General features: G+C 48.2%; 1 protein-coding gene across 1 annotated transcript in view; it reads left to right on the top strand.

The window, feature by feature from the left end:
- whrna (whirlin a) overlaps nucleotides 1-27,862 on the top strand; it is a 112,190-nt gene that overhangs the window by 79,422 nt on the left and 4,906 nt on the right. Inside the window, exons 7-13 of the mRNA XM_056578740.1 lie at nucleotides 11,858-12,070; nucleotides 12,888-13,109; nucleotides 13,877-13,909; nucleotides 17,628-17,699; nucleotides 19,915-20,497; nucleotides 21,887-22,056; nucleotides 23,504-23,626. Coding sequence (XP_056434715.1) covers nucleotides 11,858-12,070; nucleotides 12,888-13,109; nucleotides 13,877-13,909; nucleotides 17,628-17,699; nucleotides 19,915-20,497; nucleotides 21,887-22,056; nucleotides 23,504-23,626 — 1,416 coding nt within the window. The remainder of the gene's footprint in view (nucleotides 1-11,857; nucleotides 12,071-12,887; nucleotides 13,110-13,876; nucleotides 13,910-17,627; nucleotides 17,700-19,914; nucleotides 20,498-21,886; nucleotides 22,057-23,503; nucleotides 23,627-27,862) is intronic.

The following is a 27,862-nucleotide window of genomic DNA, read 5'->3' as shown; positions in this document are numbered from 1 at the left end:
TACTTGTAGATTAGTTTGCATTAAATACATAATGCATACATACATACATCTCATTGGCTGATATGGTCACCTCCGGATTAAGCGTTGATGCATTATTGAAAGACGGCGTCAGGGGGTTTGGTGTTCATTAAATGACCTGTTTCTGAATTCACAGTAAGTCTCATTGGATAAAATAACCTTAAGTGGGTGATATGGATATTATTCATGGTTTGATAAGGACAAACTGAAACCCTAATAGCCCTTTTACCTTTCTACATGTCCTCTAAATGTCCAAGAGGACTTTTCTTCTATCTTTCTGATCGTGTCAGATAATCCGAGAGGGCTGGCATGAATTACTAACCGTGGATAATGTTGTTGATAATGTCATCCAATGACTCCTTTCAAACCCGGGCTGAGTCAATAAACTTTTTCCTGCTAACTATTCCTTTGAGTAGAGGAGCAATAGTAGAAAGTGGTTGAGGAAAAGAGCAGTGGGATATTGGTGTAGCTGAGGCCGTTACTCATCCCTCATTCATCGAGTGATGCAGTCGGAAAATCTTCCTGTGCGGGAAACATCGACATATCCTCGACCAAAGCCAATTTGTCAGCTGAAACGCCAGCAGCAAACGCCTGGAGATTTAGAAAGCGAGGGTGAGTGGAATCGCTATAGAACTATTGGAATGCAGCCCCTCAATCAGCCCTCCACTGAATCCTCCCACCTGTCGCCCACAGGTGAATACCATCCATATCAATGACCTACGCATATCTCTTGACTCCCAGCTTCAAGGTCAGTCCCAATATGGTGGACCACGTTGCCTCATTCTTAGCCACGGCGCTATGCTATCTGCCATCTCTGGCTGTTCTGCTACTCGCCAGGTGAAGTGTCAACGTATTGTTTATTGAAGAGCGTTGTCTCGTTCATTGCGTCCGCTGTGTGTTTGTATTGTCCATCTCGTCGGTAATAGGGCCAGCGGATGTCCCCTGCTGCGGGGGGGTCTCGTATAGGGTCTATCTTATCGCTGTGCTGCAGATGCTTCCAGCTCAGAGACAGCTAGCATATAAAACGATCCCCCAGGGGTCCGTGGCGGCGGGCCCCCTTAGCGGAGCCCGATTCAAAACACTGCGTGATCGTAAACCGCCCCGCTAGCGGTAGCACGCTCTGTCTAGTGCGTAAAACGATAAACGGTTGCCCTTGCTCAGGGACAACAAGTCGGAAATCCACGGGAAGTTTTACGCAAATGCTTAAAATAATTGATGTTGTTATTATCTCCGTCTCGGGAATTTAACTAGCACTTTTTATCGTCATATGAATTTAAGATAGAAATGCTTTACAGAGAACATATTTTGACAGACATTTTACAGTGTACCAGAACCGACTGGGAGACAGTTCTGAAGGGGCTAGTACCGATGGTGTAATAATAAGTACTACTGGGTCAATTTAGGTAGTATGAAATGTGAAGTACTGACTGTTGGCCAGTCAGCACTAAAACAAATGTAGTAATGACTGTAGATATAATCTGTGTCCAGTAGATGCAGGAGCCATGTCCTCTTTAAACCATTCATTTCAAGTCCAAATATTGCTTGATTTGAGATAATCCATATTGTTTGCCCGGGAGATATCTTTTTTTTAATCATGTCGTCCCCGGTTCTGGTTTATTGTCCGGGCTGCAGTTCTAATATGTTTTTCTGTTTGGTTAGTTTAATTTCCTCTCTATGACCTTTAGAATAACATTGAAATGCGCAGATCTCTCTTAAGGGCAACTCAGGCTGTAACAATCGGATGCAGTCAGCCACGGTAACTAACCATCAAGTATAGCTACAGCTTCTACCACCTGTCCTCCTTACCTACCTCACCTGTCCTTACAGCCCCTCAGTGCTCCTCATCTGCCCTTACCTTAATTCACCTGGATTGAGCTGTTCTCACGCTGCTTTCACTTCCCCTGCTGTCCCCTCAACTGCCCCCAAATTCCTGCATCTACCCCAATCTCCCCTCACCTGCCCTTACCTCACCTGCCCTCATTTCCCCTAAACTGCCCTTATCTCCCCCTCACCTCACCTGACCATCTAATGCTCTTATCTGCATGCTGGTCCCCTGCCCTCAACTCCCCTAACCACCCCGCCCCTGCCATCGTCTTTCCTCACCTGCCCTCACCTGCCCTAATCTCACATCTCCTCGCCTGTCACCTAGCGATTATTTCACATTCAAATAATCTCCTCTCCCATCCCCCGCCCTCACCTCCCCTCACCTGTCCCCTTTCCCCACCTGACCTGATCTCCTCCCCTCACCTGTGTCCGCCTGTCCTCCCTCTCTGTCCCCTCCCCTCACCTGTCCCCTTTCCCCACCTGACCTCATCTCCTCCCCTCACCTGTGTCCGCCTGTCCTCCCTCTCTGTCCCCTCCCCTCCCCTCACCTGTCCCCTTTCCTCCCCTGACCTCATCTCCTCCCCTCACCTATATCCATCCAGCTGTCTTCCCTCTCTGTCCCCTCCCCTCCCCTCCCATGTCAGTCACCTGCACGCTGCTGAGGAGCAGCGTGGACTGATGGTGCGGTGTCAAAAGGTCCAGCAGTCAGAGTAACTGCCGTGGTGAAGGAACAGCGTGATTAATATACGGTGATTAAGAAAAATCCCACGTGGCACTAGTCAGATGATGCAGCACCTTTGCCAACACACACACACACGCGCGCGGACACACACACAAACAAACAACACACACACACATACGCACTAACACACCCTCTAACTAACGCATTGTACTTAATGTATGCCGTATGTATTGCATACGGGTATGTTTGTGTTCTCTCATATTTTCTTTGGTTTCCTTTTACACGTGTGTGTGTGTGTGTGTGTGTGTGTGTGTGTGTGTGTGTGTGTGTGTGTGTGTGTGTGTGTGTGTGTGTGTGTGTGTGTGTGTGTGTGTGTGTGTGTGTGTGTGTGTGTGTGTGTGTGCGTGCGTGCGTGCGTGCGTGCGTGCGTGCGTGCGTGCGTGCGTGCGTGCGTGCGTGCGTGCGTGCGTGCGTGCGTGCGTGCGTGCGTGCGTGCGTGCGTGCGTGCGTGCGTGCGTGCGTGCGTGCGTGCGTGCGTGCGTGCGTGCGTGCGTGCGTGCGTGCGTGCGTGCGTGCGTGCGTGCGTGCGTGCGTGCGTGCGTGCGTGCGTGCGTGCGTGCGTGCGTGCGTGCGTGCGTGCGTGCGTGCGTGCGTGCGTGCGTGCGTGCGTGCGTGCGTGCGTGCGTGCGTGCGTGCGTGCGTGCGTGCGTGCGTGCGTGCGTGCGTGCGTGCGTGCGTGCGTGCGTGCGTGCGTGCGTGCGTGCGTGCGTGCGTGCGTGCGTGCGTGCGTGCGTGCGTGCGTGCGTGCGTGCGTGCGTGCGTGCGTGCGTGCGTGCGTGCGTGCGTGCGTGCGTGCGTGCGTGCGTGCGTGCGTGCGTGCGTGCGTGCGTGCGTGCGTGCGTGCGTGCGTGCGTGCGTGCGTGCGTGCGTGCGTGCGTGCGTGCGTGCGTGCGTGCGTGCGTGCGTGCGTGCGTGCGTGCGTGCGTGCGTGCGTGCGTGCGTGCGTGCGTGCGTGCGTGCGTGCGTGCGTGCGTGCGTGCGTGCGTGCGTGCGTGCGTGCGTGCGTGCGTGCGTGCGTGCGTGCGTGCGTGCGTGCGTGCGTGCGTGCGTGCGTGCGTGCGTGCGTGCGTGCGTGCGTGCGTGCGTGCGTGCGTGCGTGCGTGCGTGCGTGCGTGCGTGCGTGCGTGCGTGCGTGCGTGCGTGCGTGCGTGCGTTCAGTAGGAATGGCAAAAAAGCTTGATGTTGCAGGGAACTTTAGCGTCAGTGCTTGGAGGCTTGGCAGCTGTTACCGAGACGATATTTCACTTCCTGTTCCCAGGGTGTGTGTGTGTGTGTATGAGACGGTTAAATAAAGTAGAAAGGTTATCTGGTCCTTCTTAACATATTCCACTGTTATCCCCCAGCTATTGCTAGGCCTCTCCTTTCTCTCCTCTCTCCTCTTTTCGGCTTCATCCGCCATCCATCTCCTCTCATCCCTCTCCTCTCTCTCTCTCTCTCTCTCTCCCCCCTTCTCCTCCACTCCTGTCCCTCTCTTCCTCCCTATTTCTCCATCTCTATCTTTCTCCTTCTCTCTGCTCCTCTCACCTATCCAAGGCCTCTCCTCTCTCTCTCTCTCTCTCTCTCTCTCTCTCTCTCTCTCTCTCTCTCTGTCCTTTCCCTCCTGATTTCAGTTTTTTCTCTCGACCCCATCTCCTCCTCCTCGTCCCTCCGTCTTCCCTAACTCTCCCGCTCCATCCTTAATTACAGCCCAGGGGCCAAGCTGAGCCCCATAAGCTAATTCATTTACAATAGGTCACATAGCCAATCCCGCTTTATTAAAGGCGCTCTGATCGTGTTGTTCCTGTGTGATTGATCCAATGAGGGCTGACCCTTTGTTCCAGCAATAAACACTCCAACACCGCAAGCTTGTTCTGGTGCCAGACAAAAACAAAACAGTAGATCATAAATAGTATGAAAGTTATCCGATAATATGCACCCTTAGGAACCATGTGACCATATGAAATATGAATGTGTGGGAATGTTTGACTTCCTAAAAAGGCTTAATATGTATGTGTTCAACTCTGGTACACCACTGGTGGTAGACTAGGGTACTGCCTTTTGTACGTGGGGTTTTATTCTGGAAAAAGACACATACACAATAATAGAAACAATTACCGTAAATAGATAATTGAAAATAAATATATCTTCAATTTTCCTTCAATTAGTATAGTATTATGGCTTTTATTTTAATCGTAGCATAGTGCATTGCATCGTATGCTTTCCACTTAAGGGTTTTCCATTGGTGTTTTGTATTCACTTGTGTTTCCTCAATAATCCGGAGCATAGGCAGCGTTCCTGCCTTTTCCTTTCCACTGCTTCCCTCTGGCCACAGCCTTCTTGCACTAATTATTATGTGTGACCACTTATTCGTCAGGTGGCCCTCAAAAGGTGTTAAAGTGAAAGGTTGGGACTACCTTTCATTAAAGAGCACGTAGGGGTTAGGGGCGTCTCGCTCAAGGGTGGCTAAAGGGTGGACTGTGGACATTAGAATTCAAACCCACAAGTCTCCGTCTAGGAGACACCAAACCACTAGACTCCCCAGCTCATTCAAAAGGGAGTGTTGAGCACTCAAAAGCACTGAAACACATACCAAAAGCAAGAAACTAGGCTTCAATTTTCTCAATAGAATATGTGAACCCAAGCTTATTGAGTGACGAAAGAGTGAAGGACAGAGAGACGAGGTCAGCACAGGTGGTAATTAAAGCTATTAAAGCGACTGGACTGCCTTTAGATCAGGGGTCTAGGGGGCGTTCGCACAACCTAGGGGGCACCGGGAACGTGATTTTTCTTTTTCTTTTTTAGGGGGGGATTTTAAACTTTGATCGTTTTCAATCTATTTTGGTGAAAAAATAGGCTACCTGAAATAAACAGCCTATCATCAGCCTTTCATCCATTGGTTTCAAACCCCTCTACCGTCTCAGCTACTTTTTACTGTCTATGCGCAGTGGAACAGTGGTCATACAGCGCGGTTCGGTCCTGCACACGCCCGGACTCCCGTTACATCAGCTATCGTCATGATCTCTATCGCTTACAAACATAACCCAAGTTCGCGGGTTAACAGTTCAATAACCAACACAACACAATCAAACATGACTCTCTCTCTGTCCTTCCGCACCCTTCCCCCCCGCCAAGTCAAACAGACTTGGCGGGGGGGAGTCGTGGGAGTGCCCCCGCTGTGGTCACGCTGAATGAATGTTCAATCCAACCATTTCTTCCTCAACTCTAGCCAATCAAAGGTGAGACATTTTCATGTCATGAATATTCATTCATATTTATTTATATATTTTTCACCAAAACCGACTCAGAGGGCTGTGTTCACTCCTTTGCTATTAGTGACCACCGCAAAATCAATGAAAAATGATGCAATGACACCTTTAAGCAATATGACATGAGTGTGAGCGCCAGAGGATCAGGGTAAGGTCAGGGGGGCGTTTGCTCAAAAAAGGTTGAGAACCACTGCTTTAGAGAGAAGTTGTTAATGCAATCTCTTCAAAACAAACTTTGTCGTGCTCTATTCCCCATAAAAATACTGACAACGTTTGTTTTCTAACTATCTTTTTTCTATCACACTTATTTGTGACATTTCTGCTTAACCATGAAGGAGACAATGACACAGGCCATTTACCGGACACTTTTATGCCCAGCCTCTCAAACTGAAAAATAACTTCTAAGTACAATCTTTCTGAAGAAGAAGTTCTTTGTGGACAAACCTTTTCGTACTCGATGCAGTTCAGTTAGCTCACTTTTAGTCACTGATTGTTCCATTAGACCAGTGGGGTCTCCATGGAGACATAAATCATAACTTCGAAAAATACAATGTTTGCATTGCCTGCATCTGCAGAAATGTCAGCAAGATCCTGCCGGTGGAAGAAGCGCCGGAAAATACCTTTGACAAGCTTGCGTTTGTTCATTTTCTCTAAGAATTTATTCTTTCAAACATGTTTTCATGTATATTTTATTAATTCTTTTAAATCCAGAAGTTGAATTTATTACAAACATTCAAAGTCCTGTTCTATTTCATTGTATGGCGTTTTTTTAGTAATGGTATGCACCCAGTGGGATTCCCTATTTACTGTGTACTGTGTACACATGTCGCGTGCGTTAAGTACATCGGAGCGGTGGTACCCCAGAGCTGGGGAGAAGGGGTGCGGTGAGTGGGGCTGATAGCAGCCCACACGCCACATGGCTGAGCGCCGATGGAGCAAACCCAGATTACACACAAAGTAATGCACACAAAAACATATGGCCGCACATTTTCATATACCACACACACACACACACACACACACCACACAAACACTTGCAAATGTCCGAACACATGTGCAAACACACACCTGCGTACAGATACACACACACACACACACACACTCAAATTATTGAACAAATGCATTAAAACACTCTCACTAGCAAGCAATTATACTCATGCAAGCACATATGCAGAAGAACACACACACACACACACACACACACACACACACACACACACACACACACACACACACACACACACACACACACACACACACACACACACACACACACACACACACAAGGGCACTCACATTTTGAGGCCGTGATTGAGGAACATAACAGTCTCTTAACTTGATTAACTCATGGCTGAGTCATCACAGCAGTATGCGTCTGTGTGTACGTGTGTGTGTGTGTGTGTGCTTGTGTGTGTTCTGGGGGCTCCAGCGATTATGGATCCTCATCAGTCCTCGCGGACACCCCTGACGATGAATACCCCGGTCGTCATAATAACCCGCAGCCTCTTCCAAAGGAGTCGGTCCTTATCTCGGTCCACTCCAGCGTTACACTCCACCGACCACAGGCCGCTTCTGCATGACCTGCCAAACATCTTGAAACCTCACAAAGGTGGCGACCGTTCAAGTGCCTCCAATGGAACCGCTCCCATTGTAGCTCAGTGGCTGCACTTCCACGCTCGTACCTCCCTAACTTTCTGAGGTTAAAGTCCCTCCGAGAGACCGCGGTTCTAATGGGTTTGTCTTGTGAAGTCATGTGCCCTCTCGTGCGGATAGGTTTTATAGCTGTGGGGAAAATGGAAAAATCCATCTTTGTGTTTGATTTGGTTTGTTCACAGACAGCAGTGCATCGGGTGTAGGAGGGGGGTGGTGGGATCCTTCTGGACCGGAACCAGGGTGTGGGCGGGAGATCGGGCATCGTGGCCTGCAGGGAGAGGGAGCTATCTGTCTCTGTCAGTCTGTGATGCTGAGCAGCTGTGTGCTATAAGTTAGTATGACAGACCAACAGACTGATGACCCCAATGGAGTGAAAGCAGTCAAACAGGCGACTGGTGTGTAGTTCTCAAATGTTGAAACGGCTCAGAGTCTGCCTTTCGCTGTGTCGGCCGGCTGTCTGTTTACTCTACTGAGTGATCGGCGCATCCGAGGGGATTTCGACTTTATCAGAAGGTAGAAATTAAGATGTAAACATTGTAATAAAATGTCAAACGACAAAGTAATCTGAATTCACTTTCAGATCAATTCAGTTGTGGGTATTGCGGTTGTCAAGCCTGTTAATACCAAGCTTGACAACATTGTCAAGCTTGTTTATGCCCTATGTCTATATGTGGTGGCATTTCGCTTTTAGGGATTAACAACATATTTGATTGCATTTTAAAGTGATTACTACTAAGTCTTTAATTTGTGTGTGTGTGTGTGTGTGTGTGTGTGTGTGTGTGTGTGTGTGTGTGTGTGTGTGTGTGTGTGTGTGTGTGTGTGTGTGTGTGTGTGTGTGTGTGTGTGCACGTGTGTGTGCACGTGTGTACGTCTGCTGGTTATAATAGTGAATATTCAGCTACAACGCTGAAGCTGCTTGTCATTCAATCCCACCCTTATCTTTTTACCTTTATGGCTTAAGTGCCCCAGTGCGCTGCAACGCTGTAAACGATGAGCTTAGAGAGCGATCTTTCATCAAAAGGGGCTTGTGTGTGTTCATTAGATTTTGTCCTTGAGTTGAATGAGTGGGGGAAGGGGTTGTGTTGGTGGAATGGTGTTGTGTTGACAAGATGGGGCGTCGAGGTGATTAAAGATGCAGGTGAGAGAGGACAGCAGGAGGGGTTCACCTTGGGGGACTGTGTTGTAAGTGGACACCACAGCGCGCTCCTGATAGGTTGGATTAATGACCTATCAGGAGACGGAGCTTAAGGAAGGGGCGGGATGAGAAAATGAAGTGTAAACACGATATGGAGATACGGTGGCTGGGTTCTTCGGATTGTCGGACAAACGCATGCAGACACCCACGCACACACGCACTCTCGCAGGAAAACACACAGATACACAGACAGTTTACAGCTGTACATGCACACTTATTAGCGGCCAAACATACATTTGCAATCAAGCACAAACCCTCACACACACACACTGCAATGCCCTCAAGTGCTGACTTTGAAGCAGAAGATGAAGCGGTTAATTTAAGACAAGCTGCAGACACTCAGATCCTATTGGAGGCGACAGTGTTAGAGAAAGGAGGTGAGATGGAGTGAGAGGGAAGAGTGTGCGCCAAACATTACACATTACCATTGTCTTAGTTTATTAAAGACTTTGAAGGGCCAAGTTTTCACATCAAGCAGGCTGCCAGGGCTATCAACATCTGGGGGAATCGGTGGTGGAGCTCTATCGATCTGTTTAGAATTTGATCTGAAAGAAGACAGTGCCTAGTTAGTGTTATATTATTAGTTGTTGCATGCGTTGAAAAGCTAACTGAAACGGAGATTAAAAAACGTTAAGTTCCATGAAAATGGAAATCTACTGTGAGGGATAATCTATTGTAATCAGTGGCACTGATGGCAGCCCCTGATTGGAATTAGGGGAAAGACTTCCTCACAGGCTGTTACGAAGGCTGTGTCCACTCTGCAAGGGCAGAGAGTAGAACACACTGTTTTTAAGGTCAAACTGTCGTCTTTCTGTCCATCGTAGCTCTTTCACCTGCGGTTCCGAAGAGCTGCAGCATTAAGTCCTAGAGGGTAGGGTGACCACTTTAGCCAGCCAGGGAAAGAATGGATACAGCTTTTTGGTAAATGGAGACATTTGTGTGTCATATGTCATAATTATAAACTCAGAAATACAGTATAAATTCAGAAATACTGTTCACAGTTCACCATGCAGCCACTACAGCTAAAGAAAACCTGCATTTACGGACATGTCCAGACTGCTATTATTGAAAACCTGCATTTCCCTGTTGGAATAGCTTGGTGAGTGAACACGGAAGACCTCAGCATGGAGAAAGGATTGTGTGTGTAATGTATATGCTACTCAGGTGTAATGGGGACCTTGAGTCTCTCAGAGACTCACAAGAGTCCCTGTCCTCTGAACCTCTACAACACCTGCCCTGCTTCCATCTGCTGCTGGTAACTACCCCAAGCGTGGGGGGGTAATGGATGGAGGAAGGGGTTTCAGTACCCCGGTGATGGCATAATTAATACATCGGGGGGGAGATGAGCGATTGGGTCCATCAGGCAGCAACTCATAGCCGTGTTCTGCTTCTGTCCAGGTTGATGTATTGCCCCTCATATTGGTCTCCATCTACCACCTCGACCAGCGCCACCACCAACGCTACTGTCCCCCTTATCCACCTCCTACACCCACGCAATCTACGTCCTGATCTCAGGGGGTTGCCTTGCTCCGTATTCTTTTGTCCCCACAAGATTTGACCTTTACATGTTTCCCTCTTCTCCTATTACTACTACTACTCCTCCTCCTCCTCTCCCTCTTCTTCCTTCTTCCCGCTTTGTCCTCCTCTTCCTACTCCTCCTCTCCTCCCTCCATTATTGTCCTGCTCCTCTTCAACCTCCTCCCTCCCCGCCTCTTCCTCCTCTTCCAATTCCTCCTGTGCCTCCCTTTCTTCCCTCTCCTCCTCCCCCTTTTCTCTCTTTTACTTTGTTCTCCTCAACCCTCTCCTCCCTCCCTCCGTCCTCCTTCTTCTCCTCTCGTCCTCTTCCTCCTCTTCCAATTCCTCCTGTGCCTCCCTTTCTTCCCTCTCCTCCTCCCCCTTTTCTCTCTTTTACTTTGTTCTCCTCAACCCTCTCCTCCCTCCCTCCGTCCTCCTTCTTCTCCTCTCGTCCTCTTCCTCCTCTTCCAATTCCTCCTGTGCCTCCCTTTCTTCCCTCTCCTCCTCCCCCTTTTCTCTCTTTTACTTTGTTCTCCTCAACCCTCTCCTCCCTCCCTCCGTCCTCCTTCTTCTCCTCTCGTCCTCTTCCTCTTCTTCCAATACCTCCTGTGCCTCCCTTTCTCCCCTCTCCTGCTCCCTCTCAACCTTCTCCCCCCCTCCACCTGCTCCCCCTCCCTGTATACCTCCTGTCATCCTACCCCTCCTTGTCCTACCTTCCACTTCTTACTCTTCTCCCACAGTGTTATTCTCATCCTTCACTCCACCTCTTTTTGCCCTGTTTTCCGTCTTCTCTCGTTCTCCTTCTCCGTTGTTTTTCCTGCTTGCTTCCCAACCGTTCCTCAAGAGACTGTTGCATAATCCTCCTCATGATCCTCGCCTTCATCATTATTTGATCCGTTTCAGCAGGTCTATTCCCAGGAGTCAGCCTGCGAAGTTGAAATCGACGAAAAACAAGCTGCTCCCTTAGTGAATCCACAGCTATTGTTATTGCTGGTGTAGGGGTGTGTTTGCAATAAATTGGATGGGGTTTGTTCGTGATTCCTTGATGAAATGTATGGATCCAATTATGGGTTCATTCTTTCCCTGTACAATGGTAATGTTATCTCCAGCTCCCTATATTGCGATGTCTTCTTTGCTCTCTCTATCACTTTATAGTTGAAAGACTTACAGTGAACTCAGATACACGTCATTAGGGAAAAAGAAGGCGTAAGGGTGTCTGGCTCAAGGCACGACTATGGACATGGGGGTGGATCTCAAGAAGCCTTCAGCACGAAGCCCAAATACCTTAGACACTGGTGTACTCTGCTCTCTCTTTAAATTAGGTCTCACTCATGTGTTGTAAATGTATCTCTCTCATCTCTCTCTTACTCCCTGTGTCGCATTACATTTTTTATCTCTACATCTATTTCCCTCTCTGTCCCTCTCTCTCTTTCTCTTTCTCTCTCTCTCTCCATCTCCCCTATTTCCATCCCCCTCTCTCTCTCTCCCTCTCTCTCCATCTATTTCCCTCTCCATCTATTTCCCTCGCTCTCGCTCTCTCGCTCTCCATCTCCCCTATTCCCATCTTTTTCTCCATCTCCCTCTTCTATCCATCTTCCCCTTCTCTCCCACTCCCTCCCACTCTCCCCACACTCACCCTCTCCCCATGCCTCTCCCCCCCCCTAGCCGGTGTTCTACAAGGGCGTGGCGGGCTCCCAGGTGACCCTGACCAGCGTGGTGAACCAGCCGCGGGCCATGCTGGAGGAGCAGGCCCGCCACCTGCTGACGGAGGCGGAGCGGCAGACCATGGGCTACTACGTGGAGGAGTACCGCGACGGGCACATCGCCGTGGAGCCGCTGGTCATGGCTCTGTTCGAGCTGCTCAACACACACGCTAAGGTGGGGGGGGCGGGGGGGGGCGGGGACATGTCTGTGTTGTCTGCAGCATGTGTGAGTATGTGGGTGTAGGGCTGTGTGTGTGTGTTGGTTTGAATGTGTGTTACTGTGTGCCCACTGCATTTGTGTGGGTAGGATGTGTGTGTGTGTGTGTGTGTGTGTGTGTGTGTGTGTGTGTGTGTGTGTGTGTGTGTGTGTGTGTGTGTGTGTGTGTGTGTGTGTGTGTGTGTGTGTGTGTGCGTGCAAACGGTCAAAAATACTGCACCGAAAATACTTTTTGTATTTTGACTGTGTGTGAGTGTGTCTGTGTGTGTACCTGTAGGTGCACATATATGTGTGTGTCCTTGCTGTTGGGCAGCAGCATGCGTAGGGGTGCCCTGTCAAACCTGTTTTCCTCCAGAGACTTGGGGTGATTGCTGGGTTTACTTGGGATTCTTGACAGCTCTGGTCCAGTTACACTTCGCGTCTTTGTTTCATTTTTTGGCCACAGTTTCTGTGCTTGCAGTTTGAGACACCACGATCCATCTTGTATCTTTAGTTTCTCTTTTCGATTGGAGATTCAAACAATAAGAATTCTCCTCTGTGGCCTCTCAAATCCATGTTTTTAACAGTTAGGATGTATGCCTCACAGAAAGAACTAGAGAGAGAAAAAGATACTGTCAATTGCTGTGGAAGAAAGGATCTTCAAAATGGCAGTCATTTTGAAATTTAATATTTCGTACAAAACAATATTCAACAATACCTTTACCGACTATCTCCTCCCTCCCCCTCCCCTTCTCCTCCCTCCCCCTCCCCCTCTCCTCCCTCCTCCGCCCTCCAGTTCTCCCTGCTCTCAGAGGTGCGCGGCCTGGTCACTCCCCAGGATTTGGAGCGCTTCGACGGGCTGGTGTTGCGCCGCGAGATCCAGGCTCTGAAGGGCCGCCAGGGCCCCGCCGGAGCCCCGGGCCTCCACCCAGACTCCCAGTCCATGGTGTCCTACCCCGACACGCTGACCTCCTCCTCCGCCAGCTTCATGACCAACACCACCCTAAGCTCTGCCCGGGTACGTCCAGTCCAATGTGTTTGGTTTATGCTCTTAATCCCAGTTCACAGTCACAGAGGTACCCCCTATCCCCAAAGCTCTTGGGGGGGCTACTCACTTCAATATCCTGCTATACTGTTCACTTGATTATTCCGGCATTTTACCCTAAATATAATTAAATTCTTGCTGTTAAAGGTGGAATTAAAGGTGCTGTAAGTAAAATTTGAGAGTTATGAAGAGAGGGAGAAGGAAGAAGAAATAAAAGAAGTCCAAAAAGATGGCCCTCCCATTCTGCTCCCTCCCTCTAAGCCATTGAGAAGCGCTGCATTAGCTGTTATTCAAAGGCAAGATGGATTCACTGACCCTGTCAGCTAAGACATGCCCTGATTGGTCAGTAATAAGCCTTGAGCGGTTATAAAATGTAAACTGTCTCGTTAAAGAGGCATCAACTCGAAATGGACAGCGCTATTCACTCACTTATAGCTGAGGGTGGGCTACGGCATTCTAACAACCGACGCTCAAATAATAGCACTTGAATCTTACCAACTACACCTTTAAGTGCTCTAGAATGCTCACCTAAGTATTCTGGAATGCGAAAAAAAACGTGTATAGGCTTAATATTCTAGGATCCAACTGTGGTTGACTCAGCATAGGATGGTTGAGAGCACACGGCTGTCTGGCTGCCTGGCGGGCTGAGCAGACGGTGGGTGGACAGGCGGCCGTCACCACCACCATGTCGACAGTACACTAACAAACTGCTCCACTTCCTCTGTCCCCTTCCCCTGTAGGAGAGGTTGCTCTGGCTCATAGATATGATGGAGGTATGGGATGATCGCTCTGTTCTGCGTGGTGGATCTGTCCTTTCCCGTTTCCCTTGTTGCTGTTGTGTCTTAGAGAGCCACATGTGTGTCCCTAGCCCCTCTCTCGTCCGTTGCTCTTGTGGCCTTGAGTTAGTTTGTTTATTAATGATGTCAGTTATAGCGGGGGATACAAAAGGACTACAATTAAAATAAAAACAGCCTTTATGATAAGGTAGTTATTCCAATTGTCACTGGGGCAATGTTTATATCTGCACACATGCACATTTGATGTTGTTAACATAGCAATACAAAACAATGGATAATCGTATCCTATGTTTATCATGTTAACATAAAACTTATGAAATAATATATAAACAACCATAAGGTTGCCATCAAAACCCATTCTTGTCAATATATTAACCACATGAAATAAACACTGATATTAATTGACATAAACAAACAAACCCACATTTTGTATCTAGCCCCCAATGCTGTCTGGTTTTGTGTGTCTCTTCTCCTGGCTCCTCTCCTAGCTCCTCCCCTAGTTCCTCTCCTGGTTCCTCTCCTGGTTCCTCTCCTGGTTCCTCTCCTGGTTCCTCTCCTAGTTCCTCTCCTGGTTCCTCTCCTGGTTCCTCTCCTGGTTCCTCTCCTGGTTCCTCTCCTAGTTCCTCTCCTGGCTCCTCTCTTGGTTCCTCTCCCGGTTCCTCTCCCGGTTCCTCTCCCGGTTCCTCTCCCGGTTCCTCTCCAGGTTCCTCTCCTAGTTCCTCTCCTGGCTCCTCTCCTGGTTCCTCTCCTGGCTCCTCTCCTGGTTCCTCTCCTAGTTCCTCTCCCGGTTAATCTCCCGGTTCCTCTCCTAGCTCCTCTCCTAGTTCCTCTCCTGGCTCCTCTCCTGGTTCCTCTCCTGGTTCCTCTCCTAGCTCCTCTTCTGGTTCCTCTCCTAGCTCCTCTCCTGGTTCCTCTCCTAGCTCCTCTGCAAGACGACGTGATTGCATAATCACTGAGGCCCTCTCATTTCTTTCAGCTGCTCTTTGCACAAACACACACACACATACACGTTTGCACACACGCACACACCCACCCACACACACACACTCACACGCACGGACATGCACACACACTACAGTAGATGGAGAGAGCAGAGATAAGGGTGCTTGCTGTTATTGTCTGTGAGCTGACAGTGGGGGGTCCGGTCTCTCGTCGCTCCAGGAGGGCTCCCTGTGGAGGAATGGTGTGCATGATAGTGTGTGTGTGTTTCTCTCAGTGTGTTTGGTACGCATATGCATATACTGTATATGTGTGTGTGTGTGAGATGGTGATTTTTTTGGGTTAGTTTCGAATTACCCAACTTTTTCTGGGACCATGGGTTGTGTGTGTGTGTGTGTGTGTGTGTGTGTGTGTGTGTGTGTGTGTGTGTGTGTGTGTGTGTGTGTGTGTGTGTGTGTGTGTGTGTGTGTGTGTGTGTGTGTGTGTGTGTGTGTGTGTGTGTGTTTATATGGTCTGTAAATGTTTGCTTTTAGGATAATCCCACGCAAGATGTGTGTGCCCAGCTCACACATCTTGTGTGTATTTGTTTGTAATATTGTCTCGGCCTGTGCAAGTTTGTTTGTCCATGTTTGTTGGTGCCTCTGCATGTGTGTTTGTGCCTGTGCATGTGTGTTTGTGCCTGTGCATGTGTGTTTGTGTACGTGTGTTGGGGCCTGTGCATGTGTGCCTGGGCTCCATGGCGCCTGTGTGTGGGAGATTAGAGAGCACAGGGGTTTGAATGGGATGAGAACGAGTGGATTTGTGAACCGTACTCCGGAGCCAGGTATATTGTGAGCAGAGAGTATAAGCTGCTTTCAATGGAAACATGCAAACACACCCAAAGACATATACCTGACGCACATACTCATTTGTTTTTCTGCTATTTGTTTTACTATCCTATGCTATTTGCTCATTTAGGAGACTACCTGAAATCCGATCCTTATTGTGAAAGTGCAGGTAGATGTTGGACATTGGAGCCCGTTGCATGCCCGTTGGCGTGACGGCTCAGTTGTTAGCTATTACTACTTGTAGCGTGTTCTGGTAGTAAGGTTGCTAGGGTACTTGACAAATAAGGGAGTGAACCATGTGAGGTATTGCCTAGCCCATTAGCTCACTTAGCATGCAAGGTTGCTCAAGACAGAGGAGTGGACAGCTGTGGCCCCCTAACAGAAACACACACACACACACACACACACACACACACACACACACACACACACACACACACACACACACACACACACACACACACACACACACACACACACACACACACACACACACACACACACACACACACACACACACACACCCCCCCCCCCCCCCCCCCCCCCCCCCCCCCCCCCCCCCCCCCCCCCCCCCGGCAGGGAAGCCATGCAGGGCAGAATGAGTGTCTGTAGTGAACTTGTGATAAATAAAAGGTTCTTAAGTGCTCCCAGCGCGGCACCAAGGGGGTAATTAAGCTGAATTGATGAACCGTTTGTTTGGGTCCAGCGGCCCGTGCTAATAAAGGCCGTGTGTCCCGCCCCCCGCATCAGTCAGCTCCCCTAGCACAGATACATCGCTAACCCTGATCTTCAGCCTCCAAGTCTTTAAGGGGCTTGAGATAAGATGATTGTTTGTTATCGACTGCTTTTACGAAGCGTCGATCAGCTTTTTGGATGGACACACAATAAGTGAGAAAGAGTGTGTTTGTGTGTGTGCGTGTGTGTGCCTGTTTTTGTCATTGTTTTTGTGTGTCTTAATGCGTGTGCATGCCACTGTTAGTGTGTGTGTGTGTGTGTGTGTGTGTGTGTGTTTTTGTTCATTTGTTTGGCATATGTGTCTGCCTGCTTTTGGGCTTATATGGGTTGTGGTTGCATGAATCAGTGTCTGTGTACATGTCTATGCTAGTCAGTCCATGTGCGTGTTTTTGTCTGTGTGTGTCTCTGTGTGTTTGTGTGTGTGTGCCTTCATGGATTTCGGTCCAGCCACCCAGTATTACAAAGCTTTCTCCCAGACGTGCAGGCTATGAACAGCATATTGTATTGACCTCTTTCTTCCCGGAGACCAAGACACTCAGCTATCTCATGGGTGCTTGACATTTGTTTCCACAGATAAGCAAGTTTCAAAATAGAGACGCTTTCTACTTTCTGGTTTCAAACTACAGAATATTCAGTATATATATTTAGTGTATTAAGTGTATACATCGGAGTAATCATCTCCTCTTGTGTGCTTTTTCACTTTTGTTAATGCTCTTTAGTTGGATATTTCTCCTGCTGTTCTTCCTATATCGAAAATATTTCTTATTTGTGTTTAGTTTATATTTAAAGGTCATGTTTATCTGTATGTGGGTATCATACCCACTCACACGCCCCTAAACAAATCTGCGAAAGCAACTAAATCAAAATGACCAGGCACCACAAGCCATTTCATTTTAAGAGGAACAGTTTCATCTATGTTCAAAACGTTCCCCTTCCATTTTATCACTATCACCCATTCCTCTGTAATCATATCTCCCTTTTGCTCTCTCTCTCTCTCTCTCTCTCTCTCTCTCTCTCTCTCTCTCTCTCTCTCTCTCTCTCTCTCTCTCTCTCTCTCTCCTGCTCTCTCTCTCTCTCTCTCTCTCTCTCTCTCTCTCTCTCTCTCTCGCCTCTCTCTCTCTCTCTCTCTCTCTCTCTCTCTCTCTCTCTCTCTCTCTCTCTCTCTCTCTCTCTCTCTCTCTCTCTCTCTCTAGAACGACAGTGTGGCGGACAGTGAGAGGGACACTCTGGAGAGTTCAGAAACTCTGCTGCCAGACATCTCGTTGGTGAGCCTGCACAGAGGGGACGGAGGGTGGTGGGTTGGGTGGTGGGTAGGGTGGTGGAGTATGAAGATGGGGCGTGGGTGGGGGGAAAGCGGAGGAGGGATGGCCGATGGTGAGGTGGTGGAGGGGGAGAGTAGGCTGGTGGGAAGCATGGTCGAGGAGAGTGGGGTGGGGTGCATGGCTGAGGGTGAAGGGTGGAGTGTTGGTCAGATGGAGACAAGGAAGTGACAAGGAGAGAGAAAGGGAGTTGTTTGATGCAGAGAGATGAGGAGTAAAAGATTGGTGACAGATAGGTTTGACATTACTATAAACAAATGTCAAAGTAAGACCGCAATGTACTTCATCTATTCTGCCCGTCTGGGACACTCGATGCTTCAACTGAAAATAAAGCTGACATTTGCTCACAGAAGCGTGTTTTACCGACTTAATCAAAGTACATAAACCTGTAATCGTAAAACAACGACTTGCTGCGGAGTTCCCTGCTGATGTGCGACTTCCTGGCTGATGTGCGGAGGCGATCAGTGAACACTGGAATCTGGAATTCATCAAATCATTGCTTGGCAGGCAGTTGATCACAGTTGAAAATGGACGACTCCTGTCACAGTAAACCGCTCAGGCTCCTGGCAGACACAGACAGATGAAACCAAAGAGCTCCATTGGATTCAGTTTTGTGGAGATGCAAATGGATTTGGACTGGAGGGAGGGGTTGTGCAATTGTGCTGTAAATCAAAACGATTGCTGAGGACAATTCAGTCATCCCGTATACATCAACTGCGATATTTCTTTACCATAACTGCCATTTAAGATGTAGAGCAGGAAGAGGCTGCAATGTTGCGCCAAAGTCCTCTTTCTGTTGGTAAGTACTAAATCTACACTCATTCGTTCAGCATGTTGTCAATAAGGCATTAAATTGAGGCTAAAGGAATCGGAATCCATTTAACAGCTACGGAGGCTAACATAATATATACTTAGGATAAGGGAACTAGCTACCCGCTGGCTATTATCGTTAACATTATAGCTATCCTCTCTGAAATGTTACACTTTAATGTCAATATCGACAGCTAGCCTCCTCATCCTCCACCTTTCTGTTGCAGAAGAACACTCACGACGCGATCAGTCAGGCTACGGGGGACACAGGAGTGAAGTTGGAGACCCCAAGTATCTTCAATGGTGGAGTTTGTCAACCTTTTCTCACAGTCAGCTTGTGAAGACACACCTGTGTGTACAAGCTACATGCTGTGACATTGTCTCCTGCCACAGACACAGATCAGTGTTTTTAGGCCTTGTGTTACTTACCAAAGAATATAATGCATCGTTCCCGTTGCCCGTGCAGTGCACTGCTCCATAGCGCCAGAGCCCACCAATATGGAAAATAATCCACGGAATTCAGTGTCGTGTTGTGATTTGTATCTCAATGGAGCTTTTTCTAAACACTTTGAAACAAGTTTTTTGTGTAAAGAAGGTTATTAAAAACATGTTTGCTGTTTAATAAATGGCCATTGAAGCATTGAAATCTCTTGCATTCATCCACAGCTGGACATCGTTAAAATCCAAGACAAATCTTATTATTATTTTTGCCTACATGAGACTAACCTTAATAAATAAAGTAAAATAACAGCATTATCTGATGGTAGTCAGATGGTCATTCAGTCTGAATGTGTCTAGCTAAGAGAGACATGTCCTCAATTGCATCCAAGATCAAATAAAATTCTATAGCAACTAGGGTTTCCAGAGCAACAGTATAGCGCAACATTCGTAATGATCCATACTGAATACAAAGGATCAAAGTGGGTCCGACCGTCATTTACAGACCCAAATGTATCCCCGCGTCCTCTCAACAACCCATCAACCAACCCATGTCTGATTTGCACTTTTAGTTTCTCTCCAATCATTTTTTCATGTATTTTAATTCACTGCATGCAACATCAGGTGTGTGCCTCATGTCTCAGTGTCAGTCATCCCCTTTGGGTTACTATACAGCTGCCTTGCCTTGGAAGACTGGAGGAAATCGAACCTGCGACCTTCAACCTGTCAAACTTGTTTGTATAAATGTGGATATGTTATCAATCTTTAAGAAACAGACGAGAGAGTGAGAACAAGTGAGTGAGCATGACAGGAAGGATGACACAGCAGTTTTCCTATGTTTTGATGTGTTTTCCGGAAGACTAACAACGCTGGCTTCCTCCTGCTCCACTTCTTCCTCCTCTTCCTCCTTCAGGACGACGTCGACTCGTCCACACCCGAGCCCCCCCCCTCCTTTAAGCCACCGCCCCCCCCCGGGGTTCAGAGGAAACCCAGCCGGAGGGATAAGGTGGACAAGCGCACTTCCTCCGAGTCCGCCCAATCAGACGGCCTTTACTTCACCGCGCCCGCCTCCCGCAACCACCACGCCCCCCCCTCCCCCTCGCCGCTCCCCCCCCACCGAACCGCCCGTAGAGACTCCTCCCACCAGTACGCCACCGTCCAGAGGAAAGGCCCCTCCCTCCCGCCCATCGCGGCCCAGCTGGCCATGGTCCACCGCCACCACATCGGGCCCTTCCCCAGGGTCCAGTCCCCCACCAGGGGCCCTCAGCCCTCCCCCAGGTCCCCATCCACACCACCTCCTCCTCCGCCTCCTCCGCTCCCTGCTCCAGCCCCGCCTCATCCGCCACCACCTCCACCCTCTCATCCTCCGCCCCACACCCCACAGACCAAGGCCTCGGCCAAGACCTCCCCCAAAGCCCGGTTTGTGACGGTGGAGCTCCACCGGCAGAACGCGGAGCCAGACCTCAACGAAGTGCGCCCCCTGCCCCAGCCTGGAGGTGAGCCTGGCGGGGGTTACTGGGAGGTCAAGGTGGGGGGTTCCCCCTGGGTAAAGCAGGTCTGAAGGGTTAATGGGGGTCGAGGAAAGGAGTCTGTGTTTTGATGTGGTGCGTGCGTAACAGCAGAATGTAGGGAGATGGAGGTTTGAAAGGTGCTAGATTGAGGCAGTATTGTTCCCCTGTTATATCATTTATAATATGTGATCTAAATAGAGACAAGTGGGCTTTCCAACTACTTTGTATTTTGGGTGACACTTGAATATATTATTCTTACTTGTAGTCTAGCACTTAAGGGGTTTCGACCAAGAAGCCCTGGGTTCAAATCCCAATGTCCACACATTGGTGTTGAACATGCTTGAGCATTCTTTAACAAGATGCCCGAACCTCTACCTGCTCATTCACGATGTGACTACCACTGTAAATGCTTTGGATTATTCATTCAGCGACTGCTCAATGAATAAACAGTTAGTTGACTTTGCAGTGTTTCTGACTGTCAGAGACTAAGTGGAAATTACGTATTCAAGCCTCACCAAATATAGATGCTGCAGATAGTCGAATCCTCCTTGAAGCCTTTGCTCTATTTATCCAGTGATATCAGGAGTCTGTGATTTCACTTCTAGTTTGATTGGAAAGATTCGTACCCTACTTCTTTGAATAGATTATTATTAATTATTCTCCACTTGGATCGATTTTTCAACACTCTTTCATGTCAACTTCTCAATATGAAAGTGAAAGTTTTTTTTATAATCTTCATAAAAAAATTATCGAACCTTAATACACAGAACATTTCTACAAGGGAGCCAAATGAAAAGTGACTATGACCATGGCAACTCCTTTTTTAGCTAAATATCCAACATATTGTGCAAAAAACCCACATCATTGAACAGGGCTCAGTGAAATATATTCATCTTAGCGAGTCATTTACTCCTGCATTCAAATGTAAAGTCGTAACGTATTAATGAAACTCATTGGAAAGACTATTAATTCTAACTCTCGAATGTAGTTTGAATGAGTTCATGTCTTTGAATTTAAATACTAAATGAAAAAGAAAATCAATGATTGAATCGGAATTACTGTTTAAAGAATATGACTTTGTTCAACCATATTTGTTCCCCATTATAAGGTGAAACATACTTATTTCAGTTCTTTGATTTATAAAATACATTTAATCTCATCTTTGTTATCTCAATTGTATCTGCTGGGAGAGCAGAAGACTAATACGTTGTGTATTTTATTTAACTAAAAACATCTGCCCAAAACCCCTTCCCTCCTTCACGTACACAATATATACACACACACACACACACACACACACCTACCACCTACCCCCCTCCCACCCCACCTTACACACACACACACACAACTCTCCACCCCCTACCCCCCCTCTAGGTGGGACCCTGGCCCAGCAGTCGGACGGGGGTCAGACCCTGAGTGAGGACAGTGGGGTGGACCTCCCGGAGTCTCAGGGCCACACTAGTAAGGACGGCCCCGGCCGCCCCGCATGCATACGCCCCCCACAGGGCGGCCCGGGGGGGGCGGGGGAGCACACTCCCAGACCGGTGAGTGGGTGGAGATGAGTGGATGGGTTGAGAGGTGGAAGAATGAGTGGGTGAAGGTTGATGGGAAGATGGGTCGTAGATGGGAGGATGTGTGAGCGGATCATGGATGTGTGGGCAGGTGGAGTGAGGGAGGTATTGATCGATATATAGATGGATGGTTGATGGGTTAATGGGTGGATTATGGCAGGTGGATGGAGGGAGGGTACCGGCCGATTCACACTCACCACACACCAGCTCAACATAAAGGAGTGGTTTAGGTTCACAACATGACGTCAACATCACAGATGAGGCGTGAAGTGACATTGCCCCATTGCCGCAGCAGCTTGCAGTAATCGCTGCAGCACCCGATTTGGTGTGAATGATCCCTGAGACATACTGTAAATGGACAGGTGGATGGTGTGCAAGAATTTGGTGAATGGGTGTGGGGGTGGGGGACGATTTAAGTATTTTTTGTTTGGTCAACTCAAAGATTAATGACTCGCATGTAAGAATGTCTTCTTTGTTCCTTGAATCACAAATGTTTTTCTGTCCTCAGAAACCCTGGTCCCTGATTTAACCTCCTCTCCCTCCTCTCTCTGTGTTGTCATGTAAACGTTCCCTTTCTGTCCCTCATCCATTATTTTAGTCGCTCGTTCCTCCATCACTCCATCCCTCCGTTCCATTGCCCTTGTCACGCCATCTTTCACAGCGCTGCGGCGCACACAAAAGACTCAAGCGCCACCTTTGTTCTCACCGATAAAGCGTCAAAAGAGAGAGGTGTCTCGGCCCGCGACGGTTACGTGCCGTTGACTAAACACGACGATTTGCGGTGGGGCACGCTGTCTCGTGGCCGTTCTGCCGGGACGATCGCTCCACGATCGCCTGCCTACGCTCCCCCGGGAAACTAGCGTCTACCGGGCTGAGGCCAGGGGCACTTTGTTATTTTGATCATTTCACCACGGATGCAGAGCGAGGCAGTGCTGGGGCGAAACTAGCAGGAACTAGGGAGTAGGAACCGTAGTTAACAGAATAATGGTCATAGGTGAGGCAAAGTGGAAGTGCTGGGAGAGATCTCTCACGACACCGCCTGATGTATTAAAGGCTACACTAGCAGCTTTTAACGATTCAGGGGGTTTGTGTTTATGTGCTCTCTAAAAGCCTACCCGCAATTTGCTGCCGTGATGTTCTTTCAAAGTGCTCCGGAGTTCTGTGCCAGTGGAGAGCAGAGTGTTGACAGCGCACCAGAAAAGGGGACGATCATCTTGTCAGAACCTGAAGGGAAACACAATCAGCCTAGCAACAAACAACAAAATAAAGGTTGTGATGTGTCTCCTGTCCAAACATTGAGTTGTATTCCTACAAATGGATCCTTCCCAATGGCAGTTTGGCAGTTTGAAAGCCGGGCTGCTCTTAGCGGATGATGTACTGTTATTCTCCTAACTACTGTGTCTTCTCCCGCTTGCCGTAGCCGGGTCTGCTGGATCCCACCTCCCAACTGGTGAGGGTCGGGAAGAGCGCTACCACGCTGGGGATCGCCATCGAGGGAGGAGCCAACACACGCCAACCCCTGCCCCGTATCGTCACCATCCAGGTGGGGCTGTAGGGGAAGCACTGGAGCCACTTTCTTAGACGTTCTCCATAGACGTCTCAGACTTTTGAAGGCGAGAGAGGATTACATGTAGCGTAAGAGCACAGGTTGATTGATCGATTGAATTGGTTGAAATTCCTTATCTACACAAAGGTAAGCATACCAATGTACATCAGATCAGAAGGATAACACAAAAAAGCCCATAGGCTGATTTCCATTGTGGTCCCTTGTTCCCATTGTGGACTCATGTTCAATAGGTCGCTATTGAACATGATTCGCTGCATTGTGTGTTGCTTACACTAGACTCAGGGTTCATCTACCAAACTGCCCCCAAATAAAAAAATGTCATTCATAAACCCGGCCTTTCTCCTACCACCGAGTAGTACTCTCAGAAAGAGTCAATGTTCTCAACGGATCGCTGCCTGTTCAGTTCATGATGGAAACCGCCTCTTCTGTTCTCTCTTGTGATAGCAGCAGGTGGGGATGAACTTCCTTGAAGCCTTTATAGTTCCAGGCTGCCGGTAATCCACACTGATAGCCCTTCTTTTTAACTCCTCTCTGGGGGATTTACGAGGACTACCATAACCTTCAATGTTCTCCAACCCAGGGCTCGGCTGTCAACAGAGCTCTGCCAAGATGCAGGGCCTTCCATGCAATGGGGGCCCTAGGGGGAATTTGGCCCTAATGAATGAATGAATAAATTGGCCTTGATGAATACATGAATACAACTCTGACTCTGTAATAGTCTATCTACTCTCTTGATTTTTCATGTTTAACATCAGGGAGCACTGAGACAGTGCTGCAACATGAATTGAAAGGCCTAGTGGGACATTTTCGTTTAAAAAGTAACATCTATAGACGGTCTGTTGTAGTCTATCGCGACTGGATCCATTGATGAGATGTCTGTGATATCTGCTGAACTAGAAATGGGATTCCCAGCATATTTCCCTTGATATTTCACAAAACCTCTCCACCTCCTCTTCAGTTTGAATGCGTGTGTACCAAACCTAACTTCTCTATTACAAAGGCCCCTGTTACATTATCGCTATTGCCCTACCAGGGAACACCATTCGCACAAGAACAGATGACATGCCAGGTTCTGTGAATGTTTACCACTAGCCCTGAACGGTGTCCTGCATGGTAGTCCTAATAACAGCAATTACCACAACCAAATATCACTAAAACAGCTGTTATTTAGTTCCAACCCCTGCCAACCTTTCTCATTATAAACACATACATGTGGCACTTCAGGTGCGGGTGAATCACTTTGTAGCAACAGGCAGTGGGGATAATTGCAAATGCAATATTTATTTTTGTGGCTTTGACTGCTTCTTTGAGACCTGGCAAGGTGGCTTTCCTTGTAAACCATTTAAATAGCAACAGAAGATACTGGGGAAGAATGGGATGGATTGGAGAGACTTTGAGACCTTGTTTGGGGGGGGGGGGGGCAAGCAGACTGCAGAATACGAATACGGTTTATTTTGCTTTAGTGAACATGCAAATGTATTCCGTCGTTCGTTTGCTAGAACAACATGCAAGGGACCAAAGCCAGCCCGTATCACAGAGCTGTCTGGGGCGGCGTGCGTCACATAAAAGGAGGCAGGAATCGAGGTTTTCTCTTTTTGATTCTCCAAGATCACACAGCAGTGAGGGGCTGCCGACGCGGCTCAGAGCCCCTCAGCCCCCCAGCCCGCGCACCACCGAGCCCCTGATTACAGCGCAGAGAAAGGTGCTGATTGTAACCGCCTGTGACAAAAGAAAGAAGGAAATCAGTGCATTGAAACCTAAAGAACGGAGCGAAGAGAGTAGAGAGAGTGGGATACGGAGGAGGAGGGGGGGGGGGGGCGGGGTGGGGTTCAGGTGTTTTCGGAGGGGGGGGGGGTCTCTCCGGGGCCCTGGATTCGAGGTGTAATAGGTTTTCATGAAGAGAAAAACAGTAAAATAGTTTTCTCTTTTTCCATGGGAACTGTTGTCTCGGAATAAAACTCCAACTGAAATTGCAATTTACTCCGTTCATCCCCACACACACACACACAAACACACACACATACACACACACACACACACACATACGCTGAAATATATTTGTACAAGCTCCTTTCAGGTGGTCTCGTGGCGGGAATCAAAGATCTGAAACACTTTGATTTGGGGATGTTTAATACACATGGCTTGCTTTTTGCGCCGTTATTTTACCCTGGGCCAATCTGCCAGACAAGACTGTTACCCCTGTAGTTCCTCTGTTTCAGCCCGCTAATGAGGACCGGTGACGTTATCAGACAGGGGTGGTAGCCAACTGTCACTTTCAGTTAGGGAGTCATGCTCTCGGCGGCTGTGTTCTCTGTCAACGGCGACTTCAACAGCCCGCACGGCTGTTTTTAATTTCTCCATTCATCTTGCTGCTCTCTGTGTTAGCGACACGCTGCATTGAGTTTGTCAATGTTTGAGGATAAATCTTTTATCCTGCTGTCTGCTCGTTTTATGGTTACCCTCCTAAATTCACAAACAATAGCAGTAGCATTCTTTGTCATTTATTCCCTTTTCTTAAAGAAAGTGTAAAAATAAACTTAATAAAACAATAATCATAAACATGAATAATAGTGAAACATGAATAAAGAAATGTAAAACACAAATAAAAAGTGCTTCAACCATACAGGATCTAATCTGACATAACGGAAAAAATAATACTTTTGTCAGTTGGCGGTGTTGTAAATGTATACCCGCTCCCACTTTTATCATTGTCAAGTGTCAACCCTGATGTTATCCGGCCATTCGAGCCAGGCACACATCATCCGGTATACGTCTGGGCCACATGACAGGTGTTCTATGTGTAAAACCACGGGAAGGAACCATTCCATTATGATCCGTCTCTCGTCCTTCCTTTCTGAAGGCATCCATTTCATCTGTGGGATGCCGGCGTTGACCTTTCCCCCCCCCATCGTCGGTTCCATCTCTGTAACCCCAGCACCCCCCGGCCGCCCGCCCCCACCCTACCATACATTGCTCCCTCTCTCGGGGGAGTGAGGAGGAGGGAGGGCGGGTCATCTTGATTATAGCAGCTGTGGGGCCAGTGTCTGCAGATGAGCGAAAAACAGCGGCACCACATCTCTGCTGCTTCTCATCTCGTGTGGGGGGGGGGGGACCGGAGCATACCGCCGTAGCGCTGTCTCTGTCACCGGGGCCGCGGACCGTTGCTGATTCACTTATTCGGGTTCTGTGGGGGGGGGGGTGGATGTCTTGGGCTGTGTAAACAAGCGGTAATAATGCATCATAATGCGTCTTCATCTCCCCGTACCTGTGTGTGTGTGTGTGCGTGTGCGTGTGATTTTAAACCTCCCCTCTCCTTCTGAAATGAGGAGTGCTTCTCGACGCGATGGGTGGTTTCCTGTTTTCCTGGCAGAGCACATGACAAGGATTTATGGAAATAGAATGACATAGACTTGCATACAAATGCTGTATTATGTTTTCAGATATATTTTTGAAAGCCACTGACAGTGGAATCAGTTTCATGTCATTAATGATTAGGTAGAGTTATGGCAGCTTGATCTAGGATGACGCATGGAACAGATTGTACTTCGTACTTACTCTCATATTCACTTTTGCAATATACGGTTACAAATTGTAGCTTTTCTGCTTTAAAATCTCCTCACATTTTACATTCACCTTCCTATCTAGCTCAACTGGCAGAGTGGGCATTGACCCTGCCAGGGTTAGGAGTTCATGTTTGAGGATAGATCTATATTGTTACTAAATGAAGAACAGGGGACTGCACTTAGAAAATAACTTTAGTGTGCATCACCCGTTTCGTTGCTGTCATCGGTTGTTGGCCTATCTAATGGCGTCCAGATGCATTTTGGTTTGCGCCCGTTGTTGACGCCACTTGAATATCAAAAATGCAACGGACTTGCAGTTTGCTATTCGTCTGCCGATGCCAGGCTAACAAAGTATGGACTCAGAGTATTTTTATCACAAAGGTTCTTTCGGAAAATTCTCCACCCAATGTTGCATATTTATGTAGTTCAACATTAATCATTTTGTGATGAGCTTTGTGGAGGTAGAGAGGAGAATCTCTCGGGGAATCTCTTACATGGTGGGTAGTTTTGAGGGAAGCAGTTAAGTGGAAAGCACCCATGGAGATCATCCATCATACCTAATGACAGCCCTGGAAGATAACTGAAAACACAACGACATTCATGACTCTGGATCCAATTCAAGTCGGGCCTGTGTTACGCAACCCAGCCA

Source organism: Gadus chalcogrammus, chromosome 19 (assembly GCF_026213295.1).
Source record: "Gadus chalcogrammus isolate NIFS_2021 chromosome 19, NIFS_Gcha_1.0, whole genome shotgun sequence".
Lineage (NCBI taxonomy): Eukaryota > Metazoa > Chordata > Actinopteri > Gadiformes > Gadidae > Gadus > Gadus chalcogrammus.
The sequence above is the reverse complement of the archived record's forward strand: the minus strand, read 5'-3'. Positions and strand labels throughout refer to the sequence as shown.